Genomic DNA, 16,711 nt, shown 5'->3' with positions numbered 1-16,711 from the left:
TTCGTGTTTCTTTAGAAATAAATAATGGACAAATGGAGTCTTTAAACGCCTCGGATGTAAAGTTATTCGCTGTCAAAGTGACGCCAAAATGAATGGGAGTCAATGGGATGCTAACAGCAGGTGATGGTCTGCTAGCCAATGGCGTCGCCCGGGGAAACTTCAAAATAATATGAAATGCTGCCCCCCTGGTATCCCCAGAGAATGTCTAATATGGCGAGAAGTTTCACTCTCAGTACACTTCCGGCTTCTGAACTGGTTGCAGTTCCACTCTGATTCCACATGAGGGCGCTCACAGGACGAGTGCAGAATGAATGGAGGTCTATGGCGCTACCGCCATCAAAATCCACTTTTCTCAGGATATAATTTTTTGTCTAGTAATTTGAATATTGTATTCGAAAGAAGATGCAAAGAAATTACACATTGCTGGGTGTTAGATTTTTTAGAGTCACTTATTTGCTTTAAAAAGTCTTTTAAAGTGTCAATGACGTCATACACATCGTACGACCAGAGACACTGCTTTATGGCAATCCTTCAGTCACTTTGGTGCTTTCGCGCTCTGCACTTTCTTTTCACTCGAGGCATCGACAACACAGCTGACACAGGGAAACACACAACACAGCTGACACAGGGAAACACACGTGCTAGAAGAGGTTTTGTTTTGTTTGTTTCTGGTCCCGGTTCGGATGCCACGATGCCATCAAGCGGGATCTCTGGTCGTAATCAGTCCTTCACTGACCAATCAGCGTTCATTAGCAGAATGCTAGCGTGTTATGGGCAACAACAACTTAACCTGTAAGAAGTCGAAAGGACATAAGTACTCGTTCATTCAACTTTCGACCTATAACCCATGTTGAACTTGCAAAACCTACAATCAAATCTGAGATTTCTCAACGGCAATCGTGTGAAAGAGACAAATTTAGCCGTCTAGCCCCATAGACTCCCATTCATTCTGCACTCATGGGCGATCGCCCCCAGTGGAACTCTGGTGGAACTACAACCACAATTCGGTACAATAGGACTTAATAGGGAGTGGGCAGGCTCTCCATAGACGGGCTCTGGTATACCCCAGAGTTAGATTAGTCCATACATTACAGACCTTTATGTAATCTGCCGTGAGTATGTGGCTGGCAGATGCAACCACTAGTAATTTTAGTGGAATCCTTGGCTTTAATGTAAGCTTTCATTTCAGTTTGGACTCGTATATTTTTTCACAAGTCTGTTAAAGGTCCCGTTCTTCGTGATCCCATGTTTCAAACTTTAGTTAGTGTGTAATGTTGCTGTTAGAGCATAAATAATATCTGTAAAAATTATAAAGCTCAAAGTTCAATGCCAAGCGAGATATTTTATTTAACAGAAGTTGACTACATCGAACGGCCCGTTTGGACTACATCCCTCTACTTCCTTCTTTAATGACGTCACTAGAACCGTTTTTTGACTAACCTCCGCCCACAGGAATGCTCCCTCATCTCTACCGAAATTCGTTTATGTACTTGCACACTTCTAATAACTTACTGTGTTTACTCAGCTCTTACGGTGATTTTCTGAAGTAAAACTGACGCTTCATCTTTTGTGTGATGTACAATAAACTTTATTAAACTCATCAGTATATGTTTGATCATCATTCAGACAGCAGACTTGTAGGCTATTAATAAATAATGGATACATACAAGCAGATGACAAATACGTTATAATAACCGTAATTAAACTACTAAACTATACCTGTTTCATCTCTATACAGCACTCTGACTCTGTAGGCATTATTGTCCGACTCGAAATGAACACAGTTACTGAGAGTTTCTGATATTATCATCATTCCGTGAGATGAAATTGTCCTGAGAGACTGAGCGCGAGCTCATGAAGCTCCGCCCCCTAGGCCGTCCAGCAGCAGCTCATTTGCATTTAAAGGGCACACACTAAAACAGCGCGTTTTTCTGAGCCTCAAAAAATGACAATTTAAACGTGCTGTAAAAAATGATCTGTTGGGTATTTTGAGCTGAATCTTCACATACACACTCTGGGGACATCAGAGACTTATTTTACATCTTGTGAAAAGGGGCATAATACGGGACCTTTAAGAGTATTACTATTACAGTTCTGAACAGTGATGACAATTCTTCACTGATTTGACTAAATTTGATAGAGCAGTATTTCAACATAATATGCTGAACTGGTGCTAATCTTGTATTGTACTTTAAATGACACAAAATGAAATGTCTATCAATAAAAACTTTCAAAATTGTACTTGCAAATAGTTTATTTCATAAATGCCATCGTAACAATTCAGTTAAAGAAATTTGTATTTTGTCATAACCTTTGCTACTTGTTACTTTTATTACCAAACAATTTTTTTGCCTCCAGGTGGCAGACATTAAAAAAGGTATTATATCTTTATATTAATAGTAAATTAAACTAATGAGCTCATTAAATGTTAAATGCTGTCATAACAATCTTAAAACCTGTTACAGCTTTTACTACTAAATTATCAACAACAACCCTTTAATATAAAAAGGTAATGAAATGGACTGCGAAGATCTCTCCACAAGTCCTGCAGTAACAAAGAAGTGGTAGATGCCCCCCCGGAAGAAAATTGTACACATTTTAAAGATAAATTAATTTATTCAAATTCGATGAGGCCTTCACAGGGCGGATGAGGCTGGCACTTCAGGATGCGTCATGGTTAGGTCCAGGAGTAGATCCACCATCTGATCTGGATACGGCCGGGCTCCACCTCACTTCAGGAAACGGAGAGACTGGTTGACACTTCAGCACTGCGTTGTCGTCATCTGATCTGGATACGGCCCGGATCCGGTGGACTGCGGTAAACCTCGGTATAAACAGAGAGACTAATATTAGCGTAGATGCCATTCTTCTTATGATGTAACGAGTACATCAGGATTTATGGGAAGTGTTCTCGGTTCCGGCTGGCCTAATCTATGCAGCCTAATCATTGAATTATAGAAGTCTATAATGTGTTATGAGTATGCTAGGTCAAAGAGATGTGTCTTTAATCTAGCTTTGAACTGACAGAGTGTGTCTGCTTCCCGGACAATGTTAGGAAGACTGTTCCAAAGTTTTGGTGCTAAATAGGAGAAGGATCTCCCGCCAGCAGTCGACTTTGATATTCTAGGCATTATCAACTGGCCGGAATTTTGAGATCGCAATAGACGTGAAGGACTGTAATGCGTTAAGAGCTCGCTCAAGTACTGCGGAGCTAAACCATTTAGTGCTTTGTAAGTGATCAGCAATATTTTAACATTTATACATGTTTAATAGGGAGCCAGTGCAGTGTTGACAGAACCGGGCTAATATGGACATACTTCCTGGTTCTGGTAAGAACTCGAGCTGCTGCGTTTTGGACCAGCTGTAGTTTGTTTATGAAGCGTGCAGGGCAACCACCCAGTAGAGCATTACAATAATCTAGCCTTGAGGTCATGAATGCATGAACTAATTGTTCCGCATTTGTCAATGAGAGCATATGACGTAATTTAGATATATTTTTAAGATGGAAAAATGCGGTTTTGCAGATACTAGACACGTGACTTTCAAATGAAAGATTGGTATCAAAGAGCACACCCAGGTTCCTAACCGACGACGAAGACTTAACAGAGCAGCCATCAAGTGTTAGACAGTATTCTAGGTTATTACGTGAGGACGTTTTTTGTCCAATAATCATATTTATATCAGCTATGCATTCCGTTAACTTTGTGAATTGGTGTTACGTTATGTGTATTTGTCTTTGTGTCTTTATATGTTTTTCTTTGAGTTTCAGATTATCGCTGATTTGATAACAACCTGCCAGCGGTAATTGGGTGATCAGATGATGACTCGGTCCTTAAAAATGCCTCTTCCGCTCGACATGGAGGATCAAAACAATATTTTCATGTGTCCTTTGGTTATGTGTTCTATTTAGAATGTGGTGATGTAGTAGAGACCTGGGGTCTCATTTATAAAGCATGCGTACGCACAAAACGGGGCTGGAAACGTACGTACGCCAGTTCCCACGCAAAGGTTGCGATCTATAAAAAACAAACTTGACGAGAGAATGTGCGCACCTTTAAGCAAACTTTGAGCCGTGCGTACGCACATTCTGGAGACAAAGGGAATTGGCGACACCGATGGTGAGCTGGAGTTAAGTGTCTTTTTGGTCACTTTTAGACAGAAAATCTAAAGAAAATTAAACATATACAGAAAGATAATACAAATATAATTTCACTCACCAAGCCTGTCACTTGAAGCAAATATCCATCCCTTCTTAAATGTCAGCGCCAGCGAGCGCGTTGGGCCGTTTAGTGAAACTGACGCAAATAACAGTTTAAATAAATAAAATAATGATTTAAACTATGTTTTACTTCTGATATAAACATTTAGATTAAATATGCCATTCAAAATAATGGAGGTAAGCACTTAAACATGAAATCATTACTGAGAAGTTACAACATTTTTATATTCAAATTCAGTCAATAGAAATATTTGTTGTGGATGCAATGTTTTTGAACACTTTTCCTCTGGTATGCTGTGTTTTAATGTTTTAACCACAGAGATAATTGCTTATCTATCTATAAATTACAGGAACGTCTGTCTGTCTGTGTGTCTGTTAACCACATATCTCTCGAACCGTTAGTCCGATGGATTTCAAACTTGACAGGTGTCTCGCTACGGGCACGAGTAAGTGCAGTGCCAAGTTTGACGTTGTTTGGATGAGAAATGCTAAAGATATCGTTAAATATATCATTTTTAAAAGGTTTTGGTTTAAAAATAAACAATTATCAAACACTCTCTGGATGTTAACTGAATCTGTAAGTCACGCTGTTTCTTAATATGTTTCTTTAAAGCTACGCTGTTTAGCCTAACATTACTTCTTAATATATTATTTAATTCTGGTGCACGTAACATTATCGCTACTGTTTAATAGTAGCCTATGCTAAGTCTCTTTCACGGCCATCATTTGTAGTAAATGCAAATATATTACTGTGTCATGCGCGCTGAAGTTAGCCTGTAACTATGTGATGTTTAATATGTTAAATAGTTGCCGAGCCCACAGCCCTCTCCTCGGACAGCACGTCATATACGCATTTATTCTATCTGACTTATTTGTAAGTGTGAACTCGTGAAATCTCAATTCTCCAGCGGCAGTCATCTTTGTTGTAAACTAATTCAAATCGAGCGCTCTTTGATGACGTGGGTGATTACGTAACCGCAGATCATCTGTCCATCATCGATTAAAGCCCGCCCTGGCAATTTGATTGGCTCGGCCTTCTGGCAGCCGAGCATAATTACTCCTCAACGGATCGAGTCCAGACCGAACTTCCTGACCAAAAAATGTTGTGGGCGGGGTTCGGGCTGGCACCCAGGCTAATAACTTACAGCAACTCCTCCCCCTTTGCCTTTCAGACGAGGTTCATGTTTATAACAGTAATCTTGCGCGGTGGACTCATTTAAAGTAATGTAATCGTTTGGTTTTAGCCAGGTTTCTGTCAAACACAGCACATCTAGATTATAGTCTGTAATCATATGATTAACAATGAGTGCTTAAAAGTAAGGGATGAATTTTGTGTGCATTTCTGAATTTTGTATGCATTTTGTATCCTGTGTGTGCATATGTGAATGAGTGTGTGCATTTATCTTTGAGACTCTTCAAGCTCCATACAGCTCCCACGTAACGCAGCTAGTCCAGGTTGCTGTAGTTAAAGTCCCTTCGCACCAGGGGCATCATGTGCTCCAAGGTTTCTAGAACGAGCTGGCTCTCCCACTCTAGACGCTGGATGGTGGCCAGATCATCATGTCTCTCCATCTCAAACTTTGCCTGTTCATTACATAAACATATGGTTGGACATTTGAGATTGGTTCTTAAGTTTTTTCTCAATAGCAAAACTAGAAATACAATCTAGAAGTTAAGATAAAAACAATAAGCTTTTTATATGCTTTTTTTTTAAAACTGTAGATCATAGATCCTATACATGTACTATTTCAAAACAAAATATATTTAGTCCTGTACATTAAGAATATATATATACACCTGTTCTTGTGTGGCCACAGGTGCAGTGATGGGCTCTTCTTTAGGATGGACCATATGAAGGCCACCTGTTACATGAGATACCAAGACAATTCAACCAGATCAAGACGATATAGAACCTAAAGCTGTACTGAAAGAAAACTAGTTTTGACTAGCTCTGGATCTCTCCAGAGAACAGAGTCTGGTCTTGTATGTTCTCAAGGCAGCAAAGTCCTCCTGGAGTTTGACTGTGGACTCTTTTATGGCATCAAAGTTGGCCTGCACCCTCGTTAGTGTCTTCTCATATTCCTAAATTTAAATTTAAATTTAGCATACATTTATGCTAGCGCCATGCTATGCTATACACAGGAAAAAAATTGCAAATAATGGATGCTTAAGTATTTCTATTGACAATGAAAAAAAAAAACAATCAACACAATTCTCCAAGATCTTCCGAGATGAAGATGAAGGCCTCATCCTAGTGCAGAAACAACAACTTTAAAACACTTCCATTGACACCATGTACACACCTTTTTTATACTGTCGCTCTCTGTGTTGCTTTGGGGTCGCGACAGAACAGAACCTGAATTCTGACACAGTCTCTATATGATGATATCTAGGTGAAAGCGGCTCTATGTGATGGGATTTATCTGACCTTGGTGACGTGGTCCAGGAGTAGATCCACCATCTGATCTGGATACGGCCGGGGTCCACCTCACTTCGGAGAGACTGGTTGACACTTCAGGACTGCGTTGTCACATCCAGGCGCTGGTCCTTCGTCAGATGATCTGGATACGGCCTGGATACGGCGGACTGCGGTAAACCTCGGTATAAACAGAGAGACTAATATTAGCGTAGACGCCATTCTTCTTATGATGTAACGAGTACATCAGGATTTATGGGAAGTGTTCCTGGTCCGGCTGACCTAATCTATATATAGATAGATATTTTCAAAACCACTAAGAAATAAATTTAAATATAATTCTTTTAAAGTGTTGATGCTTAATGTAAAAATATATAGTATAAACGATAAATCACGTTTGAGATTTGTGCTGGCTACTGTATACAGGCCATCAGGGCACCATAAAGACTTTATCAAAGAATATGCTGACTTTTTATCAGAATTAATATTGACTGCAGATAAAGTACTAATTGTTGGTGATTTTAATATACACGTCAAGTCAAGTCAACTTTATTTATATAGCGCTTTTCACAATACAGATTGTATCAAAGCAGCTTCACAGCATTATTACACATCGATAATGAAAAAGATGCATTGGGATTGGCATTTAAAGACATTGTAAACTCAATTGGAGTTAGACAACACGTGTCAGGACCTACTCATTGTCGTAATCATACTCTAGATCTAATATTATCACATGGAATAGATGTTGATGCCGTTGAAATTCTGCAGCAGAGCGATGACGTCTCAGATCATTATCTAGTCTTGTGTAAATTACATTTAGCCAAGGCTGCAAAGCCGACTCCGTGTTTCAAATATGTTAGACCAATCACTTCTGCCACTAAAGATTGCTTTATCAATAATCTTCCTAATCAGTTTCATCATCTCAGCATCCCAGATAGCTTAGAAGAACTTGATATTGCAACAGAAACTTTTAACTCTCTCTTTTCCAGCACTTTAGACACAGTTGCTCCGTTGCGCTTAAAGAAGATTAAAGAAAATAGTCCAACGCCGTGGTACAACGAGTACACTCGGGCCCTTAAGAGAGCAGCCAGAAAAATGGAGCGCAACTGGAAGAAAACAAAACTAGAGGTATTTCGGATTTCATGGAAGGAGAGCTCGATTACTTACAGAGGCTTTAAAAGCTGCTAGATCTGCTTATTTTTCAACCCTATTAGAAGAAAATAAACATAACCCTAGGTATTTATTTGAAACGGTGGCTAAACTAACGAAAAAGAAAGCTTCAAGCCCAGAAGTTTCCAAGCAACACAGCAGCAATGACTTTATTAACTTCTTCGCTTATAAGATTGATAATATCAGGGAGAAAATTATAACTATGCAACCGTCTACTACCGTATCGCATCAGGTAGTGCATTGTAGTCTCCCTGAGGAAAAATTTGATTCGTTCGTTGCTATAGGCGAGGAAGAATTTACTAAACTCGTTAAATCATCTAAACCGACAACATGCATGTTAGACCCTATACCGACTAAGCTACTGAACTGCTACAAACTGATAACGGTCAGATAAGTATGATTTAAACCATGCTAATGCAATTCCACTAATGCCAACATAATTTTCGAGTCTATTTAAAAGAATGTTGTGGTCAAAAGTATCAAATGCAGCACTAAGATCGAGTAACACTAATAGAGAGATACAACCACGATCGGATGATAGGAGCAAATCGTTTGTGACTCTAATGAGAGCTGTCTCAGTACTATGGTACGGTCTAAATCCTGACTGGAAAGTGGAAATCCTCACAGCATCATTTCTTTCTAAAAAGGAACATAGTTGTGAAGATACTGCTTTTTCTAGTATCTTTGACAGAAAAGGTAGATTAGAGATCGGCCTCTAATTGACTAATTCTGTAGGATCAAGTTGCATTTTTTTAACAAGCGGTTTAATCATAGCCAGCTTAAAAGTTTTCAGTACATATCCCAGTGACAAAGATGAATGATATTAAGAAGAGGATCTATGACCTCTGGAAGCATCTCCAATTGAGCTTTATGGTGCCCTGGTGGCCTGTATAAAGTAGCCAGCACAAATGTTAAACGTGATTTATCATTTACACTAGATAAATAATTACATTTGTACCCTTGAATTGGTTTAGGAGTTTTTTGTATGTCCTAATTCGGGGAACAGATACAGTCTCTATATGATGATATCTAGGTGAAAGAGGCTCTATGTGATGGGATTTATCTGACCTTGGTGACGTGAGACAGCTAGCAGACGGTCGGTTTAGCCAGTCTGTCTGCTTCGAATAGAATCGCCAATAGTTTTGGCGATTGGCACCTAAATGGAAAGGGCGCATAGCGTTGGAGGCCACACAGTCTTGTGTGTGTATTAATGAATTTTGTATGCATTTGTGAATCTTCTGTGCTTTTTAAATTTTGTGTGTGCATTTGTGAATTTTGTGCGTATTTGTGTATTGCAACAACCGGTGAACGCAATAACCGGAAGACGCAGTACACTGCTTTGACTATAACAAGAACATTACAATGAACACAAATTTGAAAATCTCACTACAAATAATCCAAAATTTAAGACAAAAAATAATAATCCAACTCAGCCTGTTACACTTCCTCACACCTGAAACTGATCGAGTGAATCTCCTCACATTCTCGACTCTAGGTTTAGATCATAATCAAACCATTCATGGTCTAACATCTGATCTAAGCTGGGGCGTTTAGTTGGATCCAGGTCTAGACACCGTCTAATCAGATCCTTGCAGTCTGTACACATTTTAATAAGGAGAGAGTTGGTTAGTCATGAGTCATGACCATGTGACCTGGCATTTTTGAAAACAGCGATGGATCTCACTATATGTTGAGCTATATATAAAATTCTGACACACTACAACCTTTAACTTTCTGTACAAATCGTTTGCTTTAAGCGTGTGTTTATCAGTGTTATTATTCATTCACAATGTTATCATTATTCACTCACATTCGGATAAGTCGGGGTTCTTAAATGTAACTTTGGCTTGTTCGATTTCCGTTACACTATTGAAAGGATAACATTTGTTTGACAACTCGTACAGCAACACTCCTAGAGACCAGACGTTTGCTGGGACGGCGTGGAATCGAGTTTCTGTAAAGACTTCAGGTGGGCAGTATTCCAGAACTCCTGTAAGAAAGACATTTGCACATTGTTGAGTTTTTTTTTTAAAGCATCATCAAATAATTAGTAAGTCACTACCTTCACTCCCAAATTGCTCACCCCCGTATGTGTTGCTGTCGTAGCTTTCACTACTAAATAGCTGTCCGCAGCCAAAGTCTATCAGCTTGAGCCCTCTGTTGTCTTCGTTAAACAGGAAATTCCCCGAATGAATGTCACTGTAGAAAACACCATGATCGATGCAGGCTTTCACTGCATACACAGCCTGCGTCATGATGTTCCATGAAAACATGTCACACCAATGGCGATGAGATATTGTGTCCTTCAAGGTCTCGCAGGGTTCGGGATACTCCATAATCAGAGTGAATTCACTAGGATGTTCAAACCACTCGTACAGTTGTATGACGAAGGGGCTTATGGGTACTCGGCACATCATCAGCATCAGAGCCACTTCTGTAACGAGAGGTTCGGGATGCCCAGGCTAGAGAGAAAAAGCAGACAGAAGTTTAGCTGGGTAAAAATCTGAAGAAAACATCATTTTGAAATGTACTATTCTTTGATCTTTTTAGATGAGTTCAAAAGAGCCTTTTCAGCTCAAAGTTATTTGGTGCCTCTCGGCTTATTTGTTGATCACATTTATACCTAATGCTTCCTACGGGTGTATTAACTACAGTAATCTGCACTTAAACAACTCAATACACATTCAGGTTTTGGCCAACTTACAATATTAAGATAGTGTTTGTTGTCAACCTTGCTCATCCGCTTGATGGCAACCTGCAATAAAAAAAAGACCCAGTTTCAATAACAGTAACAGTATTCATGCACCTGGCCTTGTACTAAGTATTAAACCATCTGTATATTGTTTTAAATGTGTTTTGATGCATGCAAGAGCAAAATGTTTGTACAATTCAGTAAAATTTACCTTTTTGCCATCAAATTTGCGTCTTCCCAGGAACACGCTGCCAAATCCTCCGGATCCAATCTTTAACTTTTTCACGTTATAGAGAGACTCAAAGAACTCTGAAAAACAAACAGAAAAATATGAGACAATTATTAGCTTGCTAGATTCATTGTTTTATTTTAAAAATATCAGTGCTGGTCGAGCAGCAGTAAATGTGACCAGACATGTTAAAAACTTGACTCAGTTATGTATGAAATAGCAAAATCTCTATCTGTAGACTTTGCACTGCCCAGCCTTATTTCAGTCTCACCTATTGAGCGCTTGTTCCCTGAAGAAGCCTCCACGGCACCCTGAGCAGTTCGGCCAGTTGATGTCTCTGTTGGCTCAACAGGAACTTGACGCGGCAGCGGAGGACACAGAAACCCGTCGAGGCTGCCCGAACTAGACGAGGACCAAGATGAAGATGACATGATGCACGGAGAAGAATCTGTGGAAACAGTTCTCCAGGATCTGGAGCGACCTGAGGATGGAACATTTCAGACATCAAAAACTGTTTTTGTTTTATTTATTTTTTATAATATTAATTATCAATGTCAGTGGTAACATCAAATTGTCACTTTGGTTTCACTTTATTTTGGTCCCTTTAAGACATTCTATGTCTATAAGTAACATTGCACCGACATGTCTACTAACTCTCATAAGAGTATTAGTAGAGTATTAGTAGACTGTTAGGGTTAGAATAAGTTTACATGTATTTGAAAAATGACTTATAGTCAGTAGAGTGTCTGTTGCTAGATCCATTGTTTTATTTAAAAAATGTCAGCGCTGGAAAAACACACTTTACAGTATACTAAAACACTTTACTGAACATGAAGAGAAAACTGGCGCGGAGTCATGGTTCATTGAACATACACAATGTCTGATTCCCGGACCAAATATGCCTACTATAAATATACAAATATGTAAATATAACCACATTTAAAAAATAAAATATAGCACAGAAATGTATAAAATAGAAATAAAAATATCCATTTATAGAATCTTAAAAGACTTCAATCTTTTGATTTCTGATCTGCTGCAAATCAGCTACAAGAAGTTACTTTACGTGATGTCAGAGGATCAGAATTATAGCCTAGTAGAAAAGTAGAAAATAACAGATGGCAGAAAAATCATGAAACAAAGGTAATAATGACTCACGGTCACCCAGATCACAACTGGAGGGCACTGGCACAGGCGGCATTTCAGGATCGACAGGATCTGCATGCTGTGTTTTCTTAATCTTGGATGGACCAGGCACACACAGATCTTCACAGACCTGTCCTGGCAGGCACATCATCGTCTCATGATCCACAGGATTTGTGTACGCCGTTTGCTCCATCTTGGAGAGACCTGGCATAAAAGAAGATGTGTTTTTATCTCAAAATATCTTAAAGAACAGTTGAGTATTGCAATAAGGGACATATAATCTTCACTCATCTTAAAATGGTGTGATTTTCAGCAGTTTTGAAAGGATGACAACAAAGCTTGTCTCGTATTTATTGAAAATGTTCTTAGTTTTTTGTTATGTCACACCATAAGACACATTTACAGTACAGTTTACAGGGTTTCCGCACACTATTTAAATTCAAATTGAAGGCTTTGTAAAACCCGAAAAAAATCAAAATTAATACCATGCATTAGGAGTGCGCAATATTGACAAAATATGTCTCGATAATTTCAAAGTTTTGTTGATAATAATTAGATAATATTTTACTGATTGAGTTTTTGTGCTTGGTGCCATGGCTGGTTTAGGCCTGTTGTTGACAGCTGACTGACGAAGATATTCACATTTTTAGAAAATAGAAAACATCAGAACCACAATTGTAAACGTTCAATCCTCAATCGCGCCTTATAATTCAGCCTCAATTATCACCCCGCAAGAACAATTACAGTGCTTTACAACTATAGAACAAAAAGAGTTAAATAAACTTATCACTTCATCTAAAACAACAACATGTTTACTAGATCCTATACCAACTAAACTATTGAAAGAAGTGTTACCTGTAGTGGAAGAGCCTCTCCTCAATATTATTAACTCGTCTTTATCTTTAGGTTATGTTCCAAAAACATTTAAACTGGCAGTTATAAAACCTCTCATTAAGAAACCACAATTAGATCCACATAATCTAGCAAATTATAGACCCATTTCAAATCTACCTTTTATGTCTAAAATACTAGAAAAAGTTGTGTCCGCTCAACTGGGCTCTTTCTTACAAGAAAATGACACCTATGAAAAGTTTCAGTCTGGGTTCAGGCCGCATCATAGCACTGAAACTGCGCTCGTTAAAATCACAAATGATTTACTCTTAGCTTCTGACCAAGGCTGTATCTCAATACTAGTTTTACTTGATCTTAGTGCTGCGTCCGACACTATAGATCATACAATACTCTTAGATCGACTACAAAATTATACTGGTGTTCAAGGACAAGCATTAAGCTGGTTTAGATTGTATTTATCTGACCGCTACCATTTTGTTTATTTAAATGGAGAAAAATCGATCATAACTCCAGTAAACTATGGAGTGCCGCAGGGATCTGTGTTAGGCCCTCTATTATTCTCAATATATATGCTGCCACTTGGAAATATTATAAGAAAACATGGAATTAGTTTCCATTGTTATGCTGATGACACTCTATATTTCATCACGGCCAGATGAAAACGCTAAATTATCCAAATTGACAGAGTGTGTTAAAGATATAAAAGATTGGATGACGCGTAATTTTCTTTTATTAAATCCAGACAAGACAGAGGTACTAATCATCGGTTCAAAAAACCACCCACAAAACCTCTCACAATACAACTTTAACATAGTAGGATGTCCTGTTACTTCATCCTCTACAGTAAAAGACCTGGGTGTTATATTAGACTGCAACCTGTCTTTTGAAAATCATATTTCATATGTTACAAGAACAGCCTTTTTCCACCTTAGAAACATTGCTAAGCTACGTAATATGCTATCTGTTTCTGATGCAGAAAAGTTAGTTCATGCATTCATGACCTCGAGACTAGATTACTGTAATGCGTTATTAGCCGGTTGTCCTGCATCCTCAATAAACAAGCTACAGTTAGTCCAAAATGCCGCCGCTAGAGTTCTAACTAGATCAAGAAAATATGATCATATAACACCGATTTTATCATCACTACATTGGTTACCTATAAAGTTCCGTATTAATTACAAGGTATTGCTACTGACTTATAAAGCCCTAAACGGCTTAGCTCCAGTCTATTTAACGGATCTTCTATCGCCCTATAATCCATCGCGCTCTTTAAGGTCACTAAATTCGAGGCTTTTGGTCATACCTAGGATATCCAAATCAACCAAAGGAGGGAGAGCATTTTCACATTTAGCACCAAAACTCTGGAATAGCCTTCCTGATACTGTTCGTTGCTCAGACTCGCTCTCCCAGTTTAAAACTAGATTAAAGATGCATCTCTTCAGCCAGGCATTCATATAATACTTTTAATCTTACAGTTAAATCCGACCTCTAGTTCATAAACGCCAGAGGAGAACTGGCCCCCGACTGACCCCGGGTTCTCCCAAGGTTTTTTTTTTTCTCCATTAGGTCACCTGATGGAGTTTTTCGGTTCCTTGCCACTGTTGCCTTTGGCTTGCTCAGTTGGGGATATTTGGGGATATTTAATTTAATTAATCAATCAACGATACTATTGATCAGCATTACCAAACGTGGACGTTCCACTAGGAACAAACATTGATGTATTGTTTTGATTTGTTACTGTGAAGCTGCTTTGATACAACCTATGTTGTGAAAAGCGCTATATAAATAAACTTGACTTGACTTGACTTGACATTTTTCATATTCTATGCAGTGGTCAGTTCACAGCAGTGACAGAAACTTACATTTTTTATTAAGGGCTAATATTTGCCACCTCAAATTTATTTCCAGGGGCATTTTCACCTATATATGGACATTTGTAGATGTAGGCATCACCTTTTATGTCAAATTATAACATTCCAATTAAATTCTATTAGAAAAATAACACAATACCAATGTTAACAGTCAAATTAAATCATTAAATCAAAATCCATGTTTGCAGTTCAAAGGTGACAAAGAAGCGGCTTCAGATCTGGCATTAATATATTTACACTGCACTAACAATTGCATAAATAAAAATTTGAGATTGTTGTTGTTTTTTTATTCAATATTTAAATATGAACTGATTTTTAATTTTAACGTTCTAATTAAAGGGTACTTTAAATGTGAAACTAAAACTGCCAGTAGGTGGCGGTAAGTCGCTGTCTTAATAAGTGAGTTGAGGGATTCATTCATTCAACCGATTTGTTCAAACAGTTGATTCATTCAGGAAAGAAGCAAGCGATTGATCATTGAATCATTAAATTGATTGGTTCAAAACGTGGATTTCAGTCAAAAAAATCATCGCTGTCTGTTGCATTGAGACTGCTGGTTTCATTTTGAAATTCTCATCGGTGAAATAAAGGGAAAACAAACAATACTGACAATATTGTTTATAAAATGTAACTATGTTCATTTATTGTTAACTTAACTGTTACATAAAATATCACATTTGCAATTGTGCACGGAAAACGGAACTCTTGCTGATGTGATATTGTAGGCCTATGATAACTAACAACATAATATGATATAAATATAAGACAAAAACTCATTTGGGAACATACCTATAACTGCACACATCACGCAGTGAAAGCACGAGAGAAAAAAAACGATGTCAGCTCGCAGTGCCTCGCACATCGTTAAAACAATTACAATATCACAATGGACAATACACATCGCACACTACTACGCACATAAAGAATGAACTTAGAATTGAACTGACATTTACCAACTTGCTTCTCCTTCTCTCCTCCTGTTTCGCGTGCAGGAGACAGACGTAATGAGACTTCACTACATAAAAAGCTGCTCCCGACGAGCTGGATGGCGCCTTGCATGGCTGACACCGCCGTCAGTGTATGAATGAGTGAGTGAATGGGTGAACGTGAGGCTATAAGTAAAGCGCTTTGGTGGCCATAGGTCTGTGAAAGCGCTATATAAATGCAGTCTATTTACCATAAATATGTTTTTTTGTGTGTTTAATTTTTTTTTTTTACTGCATATTTGAGCAGCCAACAGGAGTAGAGAAGGAAAAATGAAGACTAACACCAGAAACATCAGGCTGAAATGGCCATGAATCAGGGTGGTTATAATAACTGGAGACTCACCATCTGTGCCGGCTGGCGGCTCTACGCTGGATGTGTCTGGATGAACCTGTGATTCCTGCTCAGCCACAAGAGGATGCACTTTGGTTTTGGCTTGGGTGGACTTTCTCATAGCCTCCCATCCTCTCTTGAAGATGTTCTTCTCTTTTGCCTGTTTTTCTGCAAACAACAAATATTTATTAGCACAGATTACAGCTCAATGATTCACTAGTTCATGTTCCAATAACACTAGAGAAATGAGCTAATTGCATATGGCCACCATGTTGGATTTCCGATCTAGCGAGTTTGAGCAGGCGCCAGTGCAGAGAGCCGGAGAAACCAGAGAATGATCTTTAATAGTTGTATAAAGAAAATGATACATCACTTAAAATAATACTAAAACACACTTTACTGAACATGAAGAGAAAATTGGCGCGGAGTCATGGTTCATTGAACATACACAATGTCTGATTCCTGGACCAATTATGCCTACTATAAATATACAAATATGTAAATATGACCAAATTTAAAAAATAAAATATAGCACAGAAATGTATAAAATAGAAATAAAAATATCCATTTAAAGATTCTTAAAAGACTTCAATCTTTTGATTTCAATCTTCACTCATCTTAAAATGGTGTGATTTTCAGCAGTTTTGAAAGGATGACAACAAAGCTTGTCTCGTATTTATTGAAAATGTTCTTAGTTGTTTTGTTATGTCACACCATAAGACACATTTACAGTACAGATGTTTTTTTTAAAAATTGACCAAGTTAGTGATGTTTCTCAAATATCAGACTTCACTAT

The 16,711-nt window shown here is 38.2% G+C and overlaps 1 protein-coding gene across 1 annotated transcript; it reads right to left on the bottom strand.

Moving 5' to 3' along the window:
- Positions 1–1,254: 1,254 nt before the first annotated feature.
- LOC311096041 (serine/threonine-protein kinase pim-1-like) lies at positions 1,255–16,067 on the bottom strand. The gene is made up of 10 exons (XM_084134968.1): positions 15,928–16,067; positions 11,888–12,079; positions 11,001–11,210; positions 10,712–10,809; positions 10,513–10,563; positions 9,892–10,270; positions 9,619–9,798; positions 6,648–8,964; positions 6,017–6,081; positions 1,255–5,803 (listed from the first exon to the last, which is right to left on the bottom strand). The coding sequence occupies exons 1-8, from the start codon at positions 16,034–16,036 to the stop codon at positions 8,738–8,740; spliced, it is 1,446 nt and encodes a 481-aa protein (XP_083991094.1). The 5' UTR covers positions 16,037–16,067; the 3' UTR covers positions 1,255–5,803; positions 6,017–6,081; positions 6,648–8,737.
- Between the last annotated feature and the right edge of the window lie 644 nt (positions 16,068–16,711).

This window comes from Abramis brama (assembly GCF_963993115.1).
Source record: "Abramis brama genome assembly, chromosome: 14".
Taxonomy (NCBI): Eukaryota; Metazoa; Chordata; class Actinopteri; order Cypriniformes; family Leuciscidae; genus Abramis; species Abramis brama.
The sequence above is the reverse complement of the archived record's forward strand: the minus strand, read 5'-3'. Positions and strand labels throughout refer to the sequence as shown.

Excerpts from the sequence above, each read along its gene's own strand:
- LOC311096041 (XM_084134968.1), bottom strand. The coding sequence starts at position 16,036 with ATGAGAAAGTCCACCCAAGCCAAAACCAAAGTGCATCCTCTTGTGGCT. Across the intron at positions 12,080-15,927 it reads GCCGCCAGCCGGCACAGATG|GTCTCTCCAAGATGGAGCAA; the intron begins GTGAGTCTCCAG and ends CTTTTATGCCAG. Across the intron at positions 10,564-10,711 it reads GCAAATTTGATGGCAAAAAG|GTTGCCATCAAGCGGATGAG; the intron begins GTAAATTTTACT and ends TTTTTATTGCAG.